This window comes from Neodiprion fabricii, chromosome 7, assembly GCF_021155785.1.
Source record: "Neodiprion fabricii isolate iyNeoFabr1 chromosome 7, iyNeoFabr1.1, whole genome shotgun sequence".
Taxonomy (NCBI): Eukaryota; Metazoa; Arthropoda; class Insecta; order Hymenoptera; family Diprionidae; genus Neodiprion; species Neodiprion fabricii.
In genome coordinates, this window is record NC_060245.1 from 24,692,295 (window position 1) to 24,707,467 (window position 15,173).

At 44.3% G+C, this 15,173-nt stretch overlaps 1 protein-coding gene across 1 annotated transcript in view; it reads right to left on the bottom strand.

Moving 5' to 3' along the window:
- Positions 1-15,173, bottom strand: part of LOC124186494 (photoreceptor-specific nuclear receptor-like) — a 28,639-nt gene that overhangs the window by 11,508 nt on the left and 1,958 nt on the right. Inside the window, exons 3-5 of the mRNA XM_046578253.1 lie at positions 5,931-6,170; positions 3,827-4,318; positions 3,324-3,474 (exon numbers count right to left, since the gene is read on the bottom strand). Coding sequence (XP_046434209.1) covers positions 3,324-3,444 — 121 coding nt within the window. The 5' untranslated portion in view covers positions 3,445-3,474; positions 3,827-4,318; positions 5,931-6,170. The remainder of the gene's footprint in view (positions 1-3,323; positions 3,475-3,826; positions 4,319-5,930; positions 6,171-15,173) is intronic.

Consider the following 15,173-nt stretch of genomic DNA (forward strand, 5'->3'; position numbering starts at 1 on the left):
AAACGAGGTAACAGTTGCATAAACTGATCCTGTTGTGAGAAGACTACGCGACGCAGAGACACTCAACTCGACTAACGCAAAGTATATAGTAAAGTCATGTAAGAAACACCGGCGGGATGTCAGCTTGACTTCTGTCCTCGGTACCGCAGCATGTCAAGCATGTTTGTCGATTATTGGAAGCCATAGGTAAATAATTTTATGATTCAAATATACGTAGCCACACGACTGAAGTTACGGGAACGCTGAAACATCCACTGGATACCAAAACTGGGTAGATTAAAATACAACGTACAGAAATTCACGGTCAAAGAATTACCGCGTACATCATACGTACGCTCGTATCGGCATATTTTTCATACCCATGCATAATACATGTAGTTTTTTTTTTTCTCCGTCAATCAAGTTAATCAGTTAAGACCACTCTTACGAAGCAATTCATTTCCGCTGACCCGATCAGTCTGCCGCACCCCCTTTGGCGGGTAATCCCTAAATCTCTTTCTCGTGCTCGTTCAGCGACGTTCTCGACGTTAGTAACCCCATTGAAGAGTAGGAGCGTATAGGACCTCGTGAACCCCCGGTTGATTGCATTATAAGGAGTCTGTGCCATTCTATGTTGCTGGGGCGAGAAGGGGAGGAGGGAGGGGGGCCTTTACACCCCCTGTTCGCCAATTGCATAAGAATTAATTGCATTTATTTAATACACGTAAATATATAACGCCCGCACCTACAATCGTAGCACTTTGCCTAATATTATATACTAGCTGTAGCTATACATATAAGTGGTGAAATGCAGGGTACCAGCTACGCTGCAGAGAGGAAGAAAAACGGATGCCTGTTTATTTTCAGGTTATACAAGTGTACAGATGGGAATGGCTACAAGCTGCTGGTATAACGGAAAAATGCATGATAAAAAAAAAAAAAAAAAATATAAATTCGATCGCCTCAAAGGAAAATACGATGTACGCTGCAGTATTTGCAGCCGTTATAAAAGTGGGCGAATCTTTTTTTTTTGTCATATCTATTCTGATCCCAAGGGCTTACGCAGCTCTTGCGTTCAGACAACCGCATATCTCGCTATCTAATTTCATTCTCTTTCTCGGTAAACAATATTTACATCGGGAAATGGGGTTTTGGAAAAACCTCAAGAAGTACGAAGTAACGCTCCTTCCCATGAATATGTAGATTGTAGATATAACTATACAGATTTTTCCCCTACCGTCACGATCGGGGCACGACCCCAAGGATAAAATTATTCCAATCATTCCGAGAGTGCAGCTCGCAGCTACTATTGCCGGAGTTATTATATTCTCGCTGCTGATTTAACTCCGAAATTTGATGGGATTGTGTTTTGTATACGGTTGTTTAAGGGGCACGAAGAAAATCACAAGACCTCCTTTACTACTTACTTTACGCCAATTTTCCCCACCGCGGTGTTTATAATTCCGCTGGAATTATACTCTGCAGAACACTGAGCCCAAAGAACCAATCAATGTCAAATATCGCGATAATGTAAAACCTATTTTTCGCAATCATTTTTTACTTTTCCGCATACCTATCTTGACGTCATGTACCAAAATATGAAATCGTCTGGAATCCGCGTACCGAGACTGATCTTCCTCCGAAATTCCGTCGAATTGAAACTAAAGATTTTTCAGAATTTTCATGTCAGATGCGATTGAGAACGGAGTTGCCTGTTTGTAGCCAAAAGCCATGCGGGAGTTTAGACTCAGGGGGGTCGCAGGTGGCGTCCCGACGTCCCCCAGACTCCGAGGACTTTCGAGGCGCAGCAGCCACCACCATTGATATGCTAATGAAATTTAACGCTTACTCTTAAACCAGATGTGAGTTCTAGATTGTCGGGTCTCTGGCTTGGCGCCAGGGAAAAAATTGCATTTCATACTCGTTAAAAAGCGAGGCGCGTGCTTAATGGAACCGAACCACTCATCGGTTAGAAATCACACCGTTACAGTGATCAAGTGGTAGCTGGTAGTGATCGCTGGTCGGCGGATCCAAGTGGATCATTTCGTGGCGCTAATTCACGCGTATCAGCACCACATAAACGTTGCGATAACGATCACCGAATAAGACTGCGGAAGCTAGACAGGATAAGCACAAATTGAATGCGGTACAACGCGGTTGGTATTTGACAAGCTTCGCGCGTACTGCCACTCGTAACTTTTCGTCGAATCACGAGAATTCGATTACTCCAATGGCATCATCCGCATTCGATCCAAGATTTCATCTCCTCGATTCGTACAGCGCAGTACGGTATAAGGTCAGGGGAATTCAAATGACTTGGCGAGTGGACCGACGCTGATTTAGAATCATTCCGGATTCGTTATTAAAGCCAAGGCCGCATACGACGTGAATCGCACCTGTTAATTTCTCTTGACTCTATTCATCCGCGTAACGAATTGCCGTTTTTTCATACCCTCTTTTGCTTTTTGTACAAATATCAAAGACGGGTTACATATGGATGTGTATAATAACGTTGTATTGTACTTTATATACGTATATACGTGCATGTGACACGAAATTTGATGTTGACACAAAATGATGACATTCGATGGCTTAAGGTGAACGATTCTTGGGCTACCTAATACACGCATAAGTTATAATTTGATCATGATCGTTTCTTGCCGCGGGATTCGCTTATACTGCACAGCTGCTTGTCGATGAATTCTGTGCTCGACGCTTGTATCTTTGTCCGAGGTGTCTGTGCGTATGTGTAATTCGAATATTCGTTCAAGTACGCAGTTGTGCAGCTATTCGGAACCACCACTTGGTAAAATATTTGTAATATACATAATATGTTTAATATTACGTATTATACTCAGTGTTCGTAATACACAAATATGAATCAGTGAATAGTTACCAACTAGCTTCGAACCATCGCACAAAAGTATTCCTGGTATTCATACGCTGTTAATAACTGTAAATCATTGACCATACTTACTGATTTAATCAATTTTCAACGAATATTCGCTTTGCACTCCGCACTTGCATTGTAAGCTTCGCTGCGACTAGCTTGTAAAAATATTGAAAAATAATACGCCACGACGATCCAATAACATTGAAACCTAATACCAATTCAATCGTCGATTCTGTACTCGATTTAATTATCAGACGTTATTACGGGAAATTTAAGTTTTCACGCATCGTTTCGCCCACCTTGAGAGCAATTTAATGGATCCCTTGTAGATTTGGATCGCAGGTAGGTTACACTCCGCGTCTCTTGCCGTCGGAGCGACCAAACCCACCGTACAAATAAACGAATTGTTCGAGACTCAGGTTATAGGTAGGTATTTTGTAAATAGACGAACCTCGCCTTAGGCTTAAAGGACTTCCCGGACTTCGTGGATGTTCCGGACTGCTAGCGTGGTGGAGTTGTTGCGACTGGCCAAGATGATCTCCGGCGGTACCGACGGCCGTCGCTCCATTCATTACGCCGTGGCGCCTGGACTAAGCACTTTTCTGCAAATAAATACGTAATAATTGTGCGTAACAACGAGCAGCCAATAGCTATAACCTATAGACAGTGCTGTTTTCTGGTCGTGTAATGAAAATTGTCAAAGACAAAAGAATTTCCTGTAAGAAATTAATTTACCTAAAGATGTAGAATTGTTTTGTGAATTATTTAAGAAGAATTCCCGACGACTCGATCAGTGTAGCATAATTTCAAGGCAATTAAATATCTTGTATGGACGCTGTGCCCACTGATATGGTATTCTAAAATTGAAAATCAGAGAGCGGACCACGTCAACGCAGTCGAATCGAGGCATCGAAAGATCAAATCTGGATCGAAGCACTGTTATACTGAACTTACTGTTAATATCGGCACGTGTGTGTCACTGATTTGGAGACGAACTCGCGTGTACACTCAACGAAAATACAGTTTTCCCGGCACTGGAGAATATACGGATCTTCAACTTGACGCTGAAATTTGACAGCGATGACGATGACGATTGACTGACGTGGCCGGGTCCGCCTGATCTGATAACAACCGACGACTGACCGTCTGCGTGGTAGCTGACGGAGGAGATGCGAAAGCAACGGGCGACGCGACGTGTACCGCGGATTGGTCCGGGTCTACTTTTGAAGGCGGGATCAGGTGCCACTGTGGGAAAAACAAGAAAAACGGATCCGAGGATTTAACCTATAGCGGCTACGTTTGATGTGGCGGCGGCGGGCGTCTCGACGCCTGCGCTTCTCGCCGGTTCCCTCTTCTGGGGGACTAGACTGGGAGCTGGGGCTTGGTCCAGGGACAGCCTCCCTCCACTTCCTCGGCTATAGCGCGGCAATAATTGTTGATCGTTGCCTGCAAATAAAAGGACGGAGAATTGAAGACGGAGAAGGGATAACAGAGAACGCGGAACGGTGGATGGAGAGCTTTGGAGTGTGGAGTGTGGAGGATGGAGCATGGAGGATGGTGGACGTTGTCGGACCCAAGATGGAGGGAGAATGAAAGATGAAGAGCACGGAATGAGGCTTCGCGTTCACTAATGCCGTCGGTGCTTTGAAGCCTTGAGAAGACCGAGGATACCAAGTTAAACTTCGTATACGCATATTGGACCGAGATGGCAACTTACCTTCCAATTCCTGCACACTGTATCCGAGCTTATTGTTAGAATAATTGAACGCATCGCGTATCACATACCTATAGTGTAGTTACGTATTTGTAATACCCTTTGTCGGAGACACTGGGATTTATTCCTAGAGTAATTAAGAAGATTAGCACCATGTGACCTGATGCTTTTTCATCAGCTATCTTCAAATGGGTTGTTGCAGGTAATTCGACTTCTTGAAGACCATAGGTACCTACTTGCGGAAGAGCAGTAAGTGTTGTGTATTATATCTATATACCGCAGAGGAGTAATAACCGTGCAAGCTGAAGCAACCATCTGTTACTTCCTTCTCAATGAGGTCGACGGATTATATTTAGCACTGTACAATTGAAACTACGCTGCTAACCAAAATACCGTCATACGCGTTTACGTTCTAGCGCCGTGAGATTTGATGGCCTGTGTAATACGTTATGACGACTATGTTCCATTCAACGCTATTGCGCGAAACGACGCCTTAAGGCACCGGATTTTGAGGCCATGATTTCGTTTCAGGAGACTATAAACTGCAGCACGGAGAAAAAAATTTGATTCGATTTTTGCCGGAGACCAGGGAATGCATATTTTAATTGGTGGTCGATAGTTTGCCACAGAGAGGGAGAGAGAGAGAAAATTTAACAAACAAGCGGAGAATCTCTGCTCGGCTGCGACTGCCGCCATGCCGGCTCTTCGAGCTCTGGCCAGGACGGGATCGCTGGTTGCGGGGGTGTTGAGCGTCGCCACAACCTTGGTTGTCTCGTCGTGCCACGCCCCATTTCATAGGAGCAACCAATGACGGTGAAGCGTCGCGATGCTACACTCCGCCAATAGGATTACCCTCTGACCCGGCGTTTCGCCAGCTGCTGACTGCATCCCAACCAACACTCTGCCCAAGACCCGGGCAACTCTGCAGGTAAGCAGGGGGCGAATCTCGGTGTCAGCTGCTACGGGCGGAGACGCGACCGACTTTTGAGTTGGAAAAAGATGAGGACTTCGCAAAGAAGGAGGAAAAATAAAAAGCACACCGATGGGAAAAATTGAGTGAAATTTTTGTACTCGCATTATAGATATCCGGAACTTAGAAATACCCCTTTACATTATACATCCTGCTGGAAATCACGGTTGTTGAGAATTACGAACTAGGCGACTAATTATAATGGTCTGTAGATATCGTAGAGCATGAACTTCATTCGGACAGCGATAGTAGACGAGTCCATTTACCACTTCCAGCTTGAGTACTTCACTTGCGACGCGATCGAAAAGTGAACGGTTGCCAATTTTCTTACCCTGAGATCCTATGTTTGAAAAAGAATCAAATGAGTTACGTACCAACCACCCCTGACTTTTGCTGTGTACCTGATGGTTATCCTAATTAGGAACGGATCAGGATAGTGTTCCGTACAGTTCATCGAACCACTGAGTATGGATCATCTTTCCCAGAATGAGTCCGCACATACGTCGATCTCGATATATCTTGTTATATGATCTTTGATTTGATCTCCCAAGGAATCCCAAAGCTAATCGTAGACGGATCACTGTTTTCACAATGTCAAGCGCTGCACTGCATCTCTGGAAAATAAAGCGCAGAAAGGGTCGGGTCAGTGAAAGTATTGTTGGTCGTATTTCTAATTGGAATTAAAAATTGGACAGGGTAGCCCACAGTGATCAAAGTATTTGATATTATAGCCTCAAAACGCCAGGGTATGTTGTCGCAAACGTTCTTGTTATGTCGTAATATGTGTCACCTGCAAAATTATTGTATCGAGAGGTCAATTCAATAGCACTTATTTTGATACGTGACGATCAAGTTATTACCTCCCTTATTCCGTATTCATGTTGTTATGGCACCATTATATTATTGTTACATCGGTTACACGGATGAACAAAATTAGATACTCTAGTAAAGACGTTGAAAATTGTATTGTAGACGGATAGAGAGTATCGATTCACAGAGAGGTAGCTTCTGCGAGTCGGTATGGTATACGTTGCCAATATCGTAAATTATGATACGCTCAACTCCATCCATAGTTCGGGTGTACCTGAATTGTGATACGATCCAAATTTGACTAATGATTCCTTCACCAATTGGTTCATTTTATGCGTGAGCACCAATGCTATACTACATTAACTCACCTACAGAGTTGAGTATGTCGTATGATGAAATTTGAAAACCTGACATGGTTGGAAACAGCTAGCCACCGGCGGTGGATAATATCACATATTTGATATTTGCACAGTGATAGATTTTATTCGTTCATAGTTTGTTTTTCGTTCATTATTATTATTATTACGACTATGATTTGATCGAGAACTATTAGGTATATACGATTCACAGAAATTTAATACTTGCTTGTGAAAAAGATTCACAATCAGTAATAAACAAACGCGCGCAATGTTATCCGCAAGAGGGTTTATCAGCCGTGTTCAAGGTTTGTCATAACGCGGGAGCTGCCTTATCAACCCAATGGTTATTCGCCATAGGAGTCGATAAGGAAGAACATTGCGAAACACCAGTTGCATTTCGAAAGTCATGGGCAGTGTTTTCCTTGGGTGGCTCCATTGATAGAATCAAATATTTATCGAACGAGATTCCTACTTGAAACTCGCAATAATTTACGAAAAATGAGATACAATTTTACGTAATCCCAAGAACAGATTAATAGGCGAAATGTTCGCGTAATTCCTTCCATTCCGGGAAAGAGCTTGTGCCTGGTGTTAATTACTCAGATTCAACGTTATTTTATTACCTACGCGGTGAAGATAAAATTATACACTGAGAAAGTATTCGTGTTAACAAAATTTTGGTTTTGTGTCAGCCCGTAATTTTGTGAAAACGATAGCAGAAAGTTTGCAATTTTGTTGCACCATGAAAGAAGCATTATTAATCAGGTAGTTTTGAATTTAGTCTAACCGTGAAATACAACTGTGATTAACTGTATCGATTTTTTCATGTTCACAAGTTGAATTAAGTTTGTAATCAGTAATTTGAGCTTATAAAAAAAAAATAAGAAATCTAATCTTACTAGTGGCTGCTCAAATTCTGTTACACCGATCCTAATTACCCCAAACACAAATATACGTACATAGTTCAGCGAGAATTCCGTGCTCAAATTCACAGGTGAAAAAGGATATTTCAATGATTATTCAAATAATGGCCACGGGTCACCGGATGATTGTAAAAACTCGCGAATCGAGAGTCAATGTCAAATATTGTAGCGAACTTGGTAAGGTTCGGGCGCGCACACACATGTAGTTCCCTACCATCTCCGCGGCGCATGTGAATGTGTAACGCGGCCCCGATATCCCTCCGCAATAATGCAACAGGTTCGCGCTCTTCCGAATATTCGCTCGATTTTCCAAATCTCTTGTCAGATTCTTTATGACTCGTGCCTTCGCTTCGCGTCGTGACGAAACCGGGATTGCGTGGCTACTTACGTTCAATTTCATCGACTGTATTAGTTGCTTCGCTCCTGCATGGTTACAGCAACGGAGGAAGCAGGGGCTTCTTTTGTTTTTCGAAAATCTCTTCACGTTTCAACGCGGCATGCCCGTTCTTATTTCTCTAAGGTAAATAGATTCGCACTCTGTGTCCTAAGTAGAAGTTGAAATATCTATCCGATAGTTGCAACGGCAATGATAATCGGTTGTGCAGCTGTGCAGTATTACCAATTGCTCCGCCGTACGCGGGAGTGCGGGAGAGGGAGGAGGTATAAATCCGGCGTTGACGGTTGACGATCGGGTGAATCCGCCATTTTGTTATTTGTAACGGTCGTTTTCTCGCGGGCCGGGCGATCACAGAGACTTTTCTCCCGGTAATTATGGCAAGTTTTCCGTGCCGGGACGTTTCATGAGGAAGGATTGACGTCGCGGTGTGCAACGATTCTTGCCTGCTTGCCACTTTTCGACACTATAATCTGAATCCCTTGACGTGACAAAGATTTTTCGATAGCGGGAATCTGCGACAAATGCATCAACGGCGGTTACAGTCTCCCACCGCCTTGGCGAGTGAAAACACTTTGGTATTAGTCGTATTTGCTGGTGTTTTCCTGCCACGCAGTACGGATGTAATGCAGAAAATAGCTTCTATCCCATTGGGTTTAAACTAAGTACGAGTCCCGCCGTTGTGAGTAGCTGTTGTTATGATTATAATCTGCGATAGAAGGTGAGAAGACTTGGGTGATTCTCGAAACAATCGCTGTGAGTATGTGTTCGAATTATTGTCAATCGTAACTTTCCGAAACGTGATTGTACGTACCTACGCTGAGAATGCTGTAGGTGAAGGTATGCACAATTTTTAACTAGCCAGATTTATTCGCTCGCATGCTGGTACTCGCCATTTTCTTTCGTAGACGCTTCCGTAACTGTAACGCTTGGACCGCAGATCCTAACCTTCTTTCGTCTGCATAAGATTCTTTGATCACGGCGCGAACGTTCTCCGCACTAGTAATTGTACGTCGTATTGTCCTGCGTACCTAGACGGCATTCAGATCGCGAGGAAACTCCGGGTGTATGATGAACATTGCCTACATGCAATGTCACCGGCGCGAAATGCATTCGAGCGGCGAAAATTATAATCGCGCCGGTACGTAAACCTGCAATATTATATCTATGTTCCGGAGAACGTATGTACCTGACGCGCGCGTATGCATCACAATCTAGGAAAAGATGGTATTTAACAATTTGAGTGCAGATTTGTGTATTAAAATTCTACCGATAGCCCAGGAGAGTATTTAATATTGTAGTGTAGAAGTTTTTTCAAAAAATCCAACACGACCTAGGAGGGTATTTAATATTTTAGTGTACAAGTTTGTTTAAAAAATCCAACATGACCCAGGAGGGTATTTAATATTTTAGTGTAGAGGTTTGTTTAAAAAATCAAACACAACCCAGGAGGGTATTTAATATTTTAGTGTAGAGGTTTGTTTAAGAAATCCAACATGACCCAGGAGGGTATTTTTGGGGTTAGTGGTCGGGTGATTGAGGTAGATGACACTGGTTTACTTTAAACCCAGAAGAATTATTTATTACAAAATACTTGATTAAGTTACGAAGAAAATGAATGATGTGATGTGATGTTGAATGCGCGCTGGCAGAGTTGATGAGCGCGGGTGACGGTTGAGAGGGCACGTCAGTCACTGTTGAGTGTCAGAGAGAGTGTCCGTCAGTCACTGTTGAGTGTCAGAGAGAGTGTCCGAGTCTTGTGTCTGCGCTGTGTCCGTGCATCGGTTTTATGCACGAGGAAACAGTTAGGAAGTAGGTGGATGGAAGGGATTTCTTGTCTGTGATAGGACGAAAAGGTACAAAGGAGATGACATGCAGAAAATATGGGGAAAACCCAGTAATTAGAAAAACGTGCCTAAAATGCGCATGCACGATCAAGTCATAAAACTTGGATCTGCATGCGGGCGGTCGAGTTGTAAAACTCGAGACGCGCGGCGGCGTCGGTTGTAAAGGCTAGGGTACCGAATTGCGGTGCAATAATTTAGGATTAGGGGAAATATGGATTTTTAAATGAATTTTGGATTTTTGGGATTTGTCACGTCCGGTTGTAATTTTCTGTCCAATTTTATGAGGCGAAGCCGCCACAGTACCCCCCTGCCAGTGATGAAGTCGCGATTAAATATGTTAATTGAATCCAGCTTGGTAGCGTTCGGTGAATCTGACTCGCCGCTTGGTCCGGTGATTGTTGTTCTCGTTCTGGCTTCTCTGGGTTTGAGCCGATGGTGCTGAACTGCTTGGCATTGGAGATTCGATCCCTTGTGGCTGTGGAGCTGTTTGGGGCTGCGAATCTGTTGGCTGCGGTGGAGCTTGTTGTGTAGTTCGTTCAGCAGTTGATTGAAGAGAAGCGTCTTGGTCACCTTCGTGTAGAATGTAAGCTGGTTTCAGACGATCAATGGATACAGTGATCTCTTTTCCTTTGTTGTTGATTACGAAGTCCTTGGTGCCGCGACTGATGACAGGATAAGGGCCATCGTATGGATTCTCAAGTGCGTTCTTGATAGCGTCGTGACGCAAGAGAACGTGGCTTGTTGTTCGCAAGTCCTTGAAAACGAAGATTTTGCGTTGACCATGCCGAATGACTGGAGTTGGTTGCAATTCTTGCATTCTTCGTCGAAGGTCTTTGACGTAACTGCTTGTATCTTCGGATTGTTGAGGTGTCGATGCAATGAATTCTCCTGGTAAACGAAGTGGTTCACCGTAGACCAATTCTGCGGATGTCGCTTGAATGTCCTCTCGCCAGGCTGCTCTTATTCCGAGTAGCACTATTGGGAGGCTGCGGGTCCATTGGTTGTTTTCATGACACCGTATTGCTGCTTTGAGTTGTCTATGAAAACGCTCAACCATTCCGTTACTTTCGGGATGGTACCCTGTCGTACGTAGGCGTTGATTGCCTGAAAGTCGATTAATTTCGGTGAAAAGTTTCGACTCGAATTGCCGGCCTTGATCCGTGGTTACGCGATCAGCAGGTCCGAAACGGCAAATCCATCCATCGTAGAATGCACGTCCAACGGTTTCAGCTTCTTGGTCCGGTATTGGAAAAGCTTCTGGCCAGCGGGTGAATCGATCGACACATGTAAGACAGTATTTCATACCTTCTGACAATGGCATGATAATAATGTCGATGTGCACATGTTTGAAACGTCCGGAAGGTGCTTGGAAGTCCTGGATTGGTGATTTCACGTGGCGTGTAATCTTTGAACGTTGGCAGTTAATGCATGCTCTGGCCCATTCTCTGCAGTCGACTTTCATTTTCGGCCATACATAACGTTGAGTTATGAGCTTGACCGAAGCTTTTACGCCTGGATGTGCGAGATTGTGCACAGAATTGAAGGCTGCTCTCCTGAAGGGCGCGGTGAGAAATGGTCGCGCTTTTTTCGTTGAGAGGTCGCAGAAAATGGTGGCATTCGTTCCTGGAACTTGTATTTGTTTGAGCTGCAGTGGAGAGTCTGGAGATAAGTATTTCTTCAGTTCCTCGTCATCTTGCTGTGAGGCTTCGAGAAGAATGTAGTCCAGAGGTTGCGAAACTGCTTCGATGCGCGAGAGTGCGTCGGCTACAACGTTGTCTTTTCCGGACACGTGTTGGATGTCCGTGGAAAACTGTCCGATGAAGTCGAGATGTCGTGATTGTCGCGGAGAAGCTTTATCTAACTTTTGTCTAAAAGCATAGATTAAAGGCTTGTGATCCGTAAAAATTTGAAATTCGCGTCCTTCCAACATGTATCGGAAATACTTGATTGCCAAGTAGATTGCGAGGAGTTCTCGATCAAAGGCGCTGTATTTCTTTTCGGCTGGACTAAATTTCTTAGAAAAGAAACCTAGTGGCTGCCAATTTCCATCGACGAGTTGCATCAATGTTGCTCCAGCAGCGTTGTCCGATGCATCACATACTAGTTTGAGTGGCGCTCCTGCTTCAGTATGTGCAAGAAGAGTGGCTTTCGCGAGATCTTCTTTGGTTCTCTCGAAGGCGATGGTAGCTGCTGGTGTCCAGTTGACTTTTGCCTTGCCCTTGATGTTGTTTTGTAACAAATCATTGAGTGGAGCTTGCGTTTCTGCGGCTTTGGGCAGGCAAATTCTGTAAAAATTTACCATGCCAAGGAATTTCCTGAGTGCTTTGGCTGTGTCGGGCTGTGAATAATCGCGAATGATTTTCACGCGGTCTTCCAGTGGCTGAATTCCATGGGCTGACACTCTGAATCCAAGAAAGTTAACTTCTTCTTCGCCGAGAACACATTTGAATGGATTGACGACGACGCCGTATTGCTGTAACCTAGTGAAGAGAATGTTGAGATGCTCGAGATGTTGCTCTTCGTCTTCTGAGGCTATGAGGATGTCGTCGATGTATGGGAAGCAGAAGTCTAGTCCACGGGTAACTTCGTCCATGAATCTTTGGAAAGTTTGAGCTGCATTCCGAAGGCCAAACGTCATGTACGGAAACTCAAATAATCCGAATGGAGTGATGATGGCGTTTTTCGGGATATCGTCTTCGTAGACGGGCAGCTGGTTGAAAGCGCGCATCAAGTCGACGACGGAAAAGCGCTTTTTCCCTCTGAGTAGACCTGCGAAATCTCTGATGTGTCTCACCGGGTATCGATCAGGAATTGTTCTCGCGTTCAGTCCGCGATAGTCGCCGCAAGGTCGCCAATCATTGTTTGCCTTTGGAACGAGATGAAGAGGTGCCGCCCAGCTGCTAGATGACGGGCGCGCTGTTCCAAGTTTTACCATCGCGTCAAATTGTTTCTGAGCGATAGAGAGACGATCCGGTGCAAGGCGTCGAGCTTTGCAAGCGACGGGCGGGCCTGGTGTTGTCTCGATGTGATGCCGAGTTTGGTGCTTGACCTGGGGAGCGCGTCCGTCCGGTCGCGTAATCTCCGGGAAGCTTGCAAGTAGCTGATGATACTTCGATGCGCCGGTGATAACTTTCACGCTGGGAATGATGCACTGAAAAAATTTACCTTGTGAAGTTAGCTTAGTTTCTTTGTCGATGAGTTGGCCTCCTTGAATGTCGACTAGAAGTCCGAAGTGAGACAGGAAATCTGCGCCGATGATTGGCTTGGAGACGTCGGCTATGATGAATCTCCATAGGAATTCTCGTCGTAATCCAAGGTTGAGAGACTGTGTTGTTGTGCCGTATGTGTGAATTGTAGAACCGTTTGCTGCTGCAAGTTCGTAGGTTGATTTCTTGTGCGGTCCTCGAGCGAGCGTTCGTGGATAGACGCACAAGTCAGCACCTGTGTCGATGAGGTATCGTATTTTTGTGTCGTAGTCGGTAATGAAGAGGCGGCGTGGTTTTGGGCAGGGATCGCCGACCGCCATCAGCGAGTGCCCTGTGCGTTTCCCTGGAAATCACATGGAGGCGTGCACTTCTTCGCTTTTTTTCCGTACCTGCGATGATACCAGCAAAGTTTCTCATCGTCCTCATGATCAGAGTCATCAGATTGTCGTTTTCTGGATTTTGAGCGACTACGTGAGCGAGAGCGTGAGGAATTGAATGCTCCTTTTAGTGCGTTGATCTCTTCTCGTAGAGTGAGAGTTAGCTGAGCGATTTTGATACTTAACAATGTATCAAGTGATTCGTTCGGCTGCTGCACGGCTGCGATATTACGGCCTGAAGATGTTCCTCTTATGGCTTCCATGACTGAATCAGCGAGATCGGCTACATCATTGAGTTCGGCATTCTTTTGAGTGGCGAGCACTGCTTGGACTTGTGTCGGTAGGCCTTGTAGCCAGAGTTGTCGAATGACATTCGAAGGAAACTCTGCTCCTGCGAGATCGCGTAGATGCCGTAGGTATTGCGATGGTTTGCGGTCTCCGATCTCCTGGTGTTCGAGTAGTTGACGAGTTTTTACTTCTTGAGATGATCCCATGCGTTTGATGAGCTCGTTCTTCAGTGTTGTGTAAGGATTTTCACTGTCGTTTGTGTTAGAGCTTTTGATCCAGTTGCAGTTTGTTCGTTGATTGGCGGGGGTGTCATCTTGAGAATTTTCACTTGTTATGCAAAAAAAAAATCACTTCAAACACACTATCCTTTTTAATACGGGGTCACCACTTTGGGGTTAGTGGTCGGGTGATTGAGGTAGATGACACTGGTTTACTTTAAACCCAGAAGAATTATTTATTACAAAATACTTGATTAAGTTACGAAGAAAATGAATGATGTGATGTGATGTTGAATGCGCGCTGGCAGAGTTGATGAGCGCGGGTGACGGTTGAGAGGGCACGTCAGTCACTGTTGAGTGTCAGAGAGAGTGTCCGTCAGTCACTGTTGAGTGTCAGAGAGAGTGTCCGAGTCTTGTGTCTGCGCTGTGTCCGTGCATCGGTTTTATGCACGAGGAAACAGTTAGGAAGTAGGTGGATGGAAGGGATTTCTTGTCTGTGATAGGACGAAAAGGTACAAAGGAGATGACATGCAGAAAATATGGGGAAAACCCAGTAATTAGAAAAACGTGCCTAAAATGCGCATGCACGATCAAGTCATAAAACTTGGATCTGCATGCGGGCGGTCGAGTTGTAAAACTCGAGACGCGCGGCGGCGTCGGTTGTAAAGGCTAGGGTACCGAATTGCGGTGCAATAATTTAGGATTAGGGGAAATATGGATTTTTAAATGAATTTTGGATTTTTGGGATTTGTCACGTCCGGTTGTAATTTTCTGTCCAATTTTATGAGGCGAAGCCGCCACATATTTAATATTTTAGTGTACAAGTTTGTTCAAAAATCCAACATGGCCCAGGAGGGTATTTAATCTTTTAGTGTAGAGGTTTGTTTAAAAAATCAAACACAACCCAGGAGGGTATTTAATATTTTAGTGTAGAGGTTTGTTTAAAAAATCCAACATGACCCAGGAGGGTATTTAATATTTTAGTGTAAAAGTTTTCTCAAAAAATCCAACACGACCCAGGAGGGTATTTAATATTTTAGTGTAGAGGTTTGTTTAAAAAATCCAACATGACCCAGGAGGGTATTTAATATTTTAGTGTAGAGGTTTGTTTAAAAAATCCAACATGACCCAGGAGGGTATTTAATATTTTAGTGTAAAAGTTTTCTCAAAAAATCCAACACGACCCAGGAGGGTA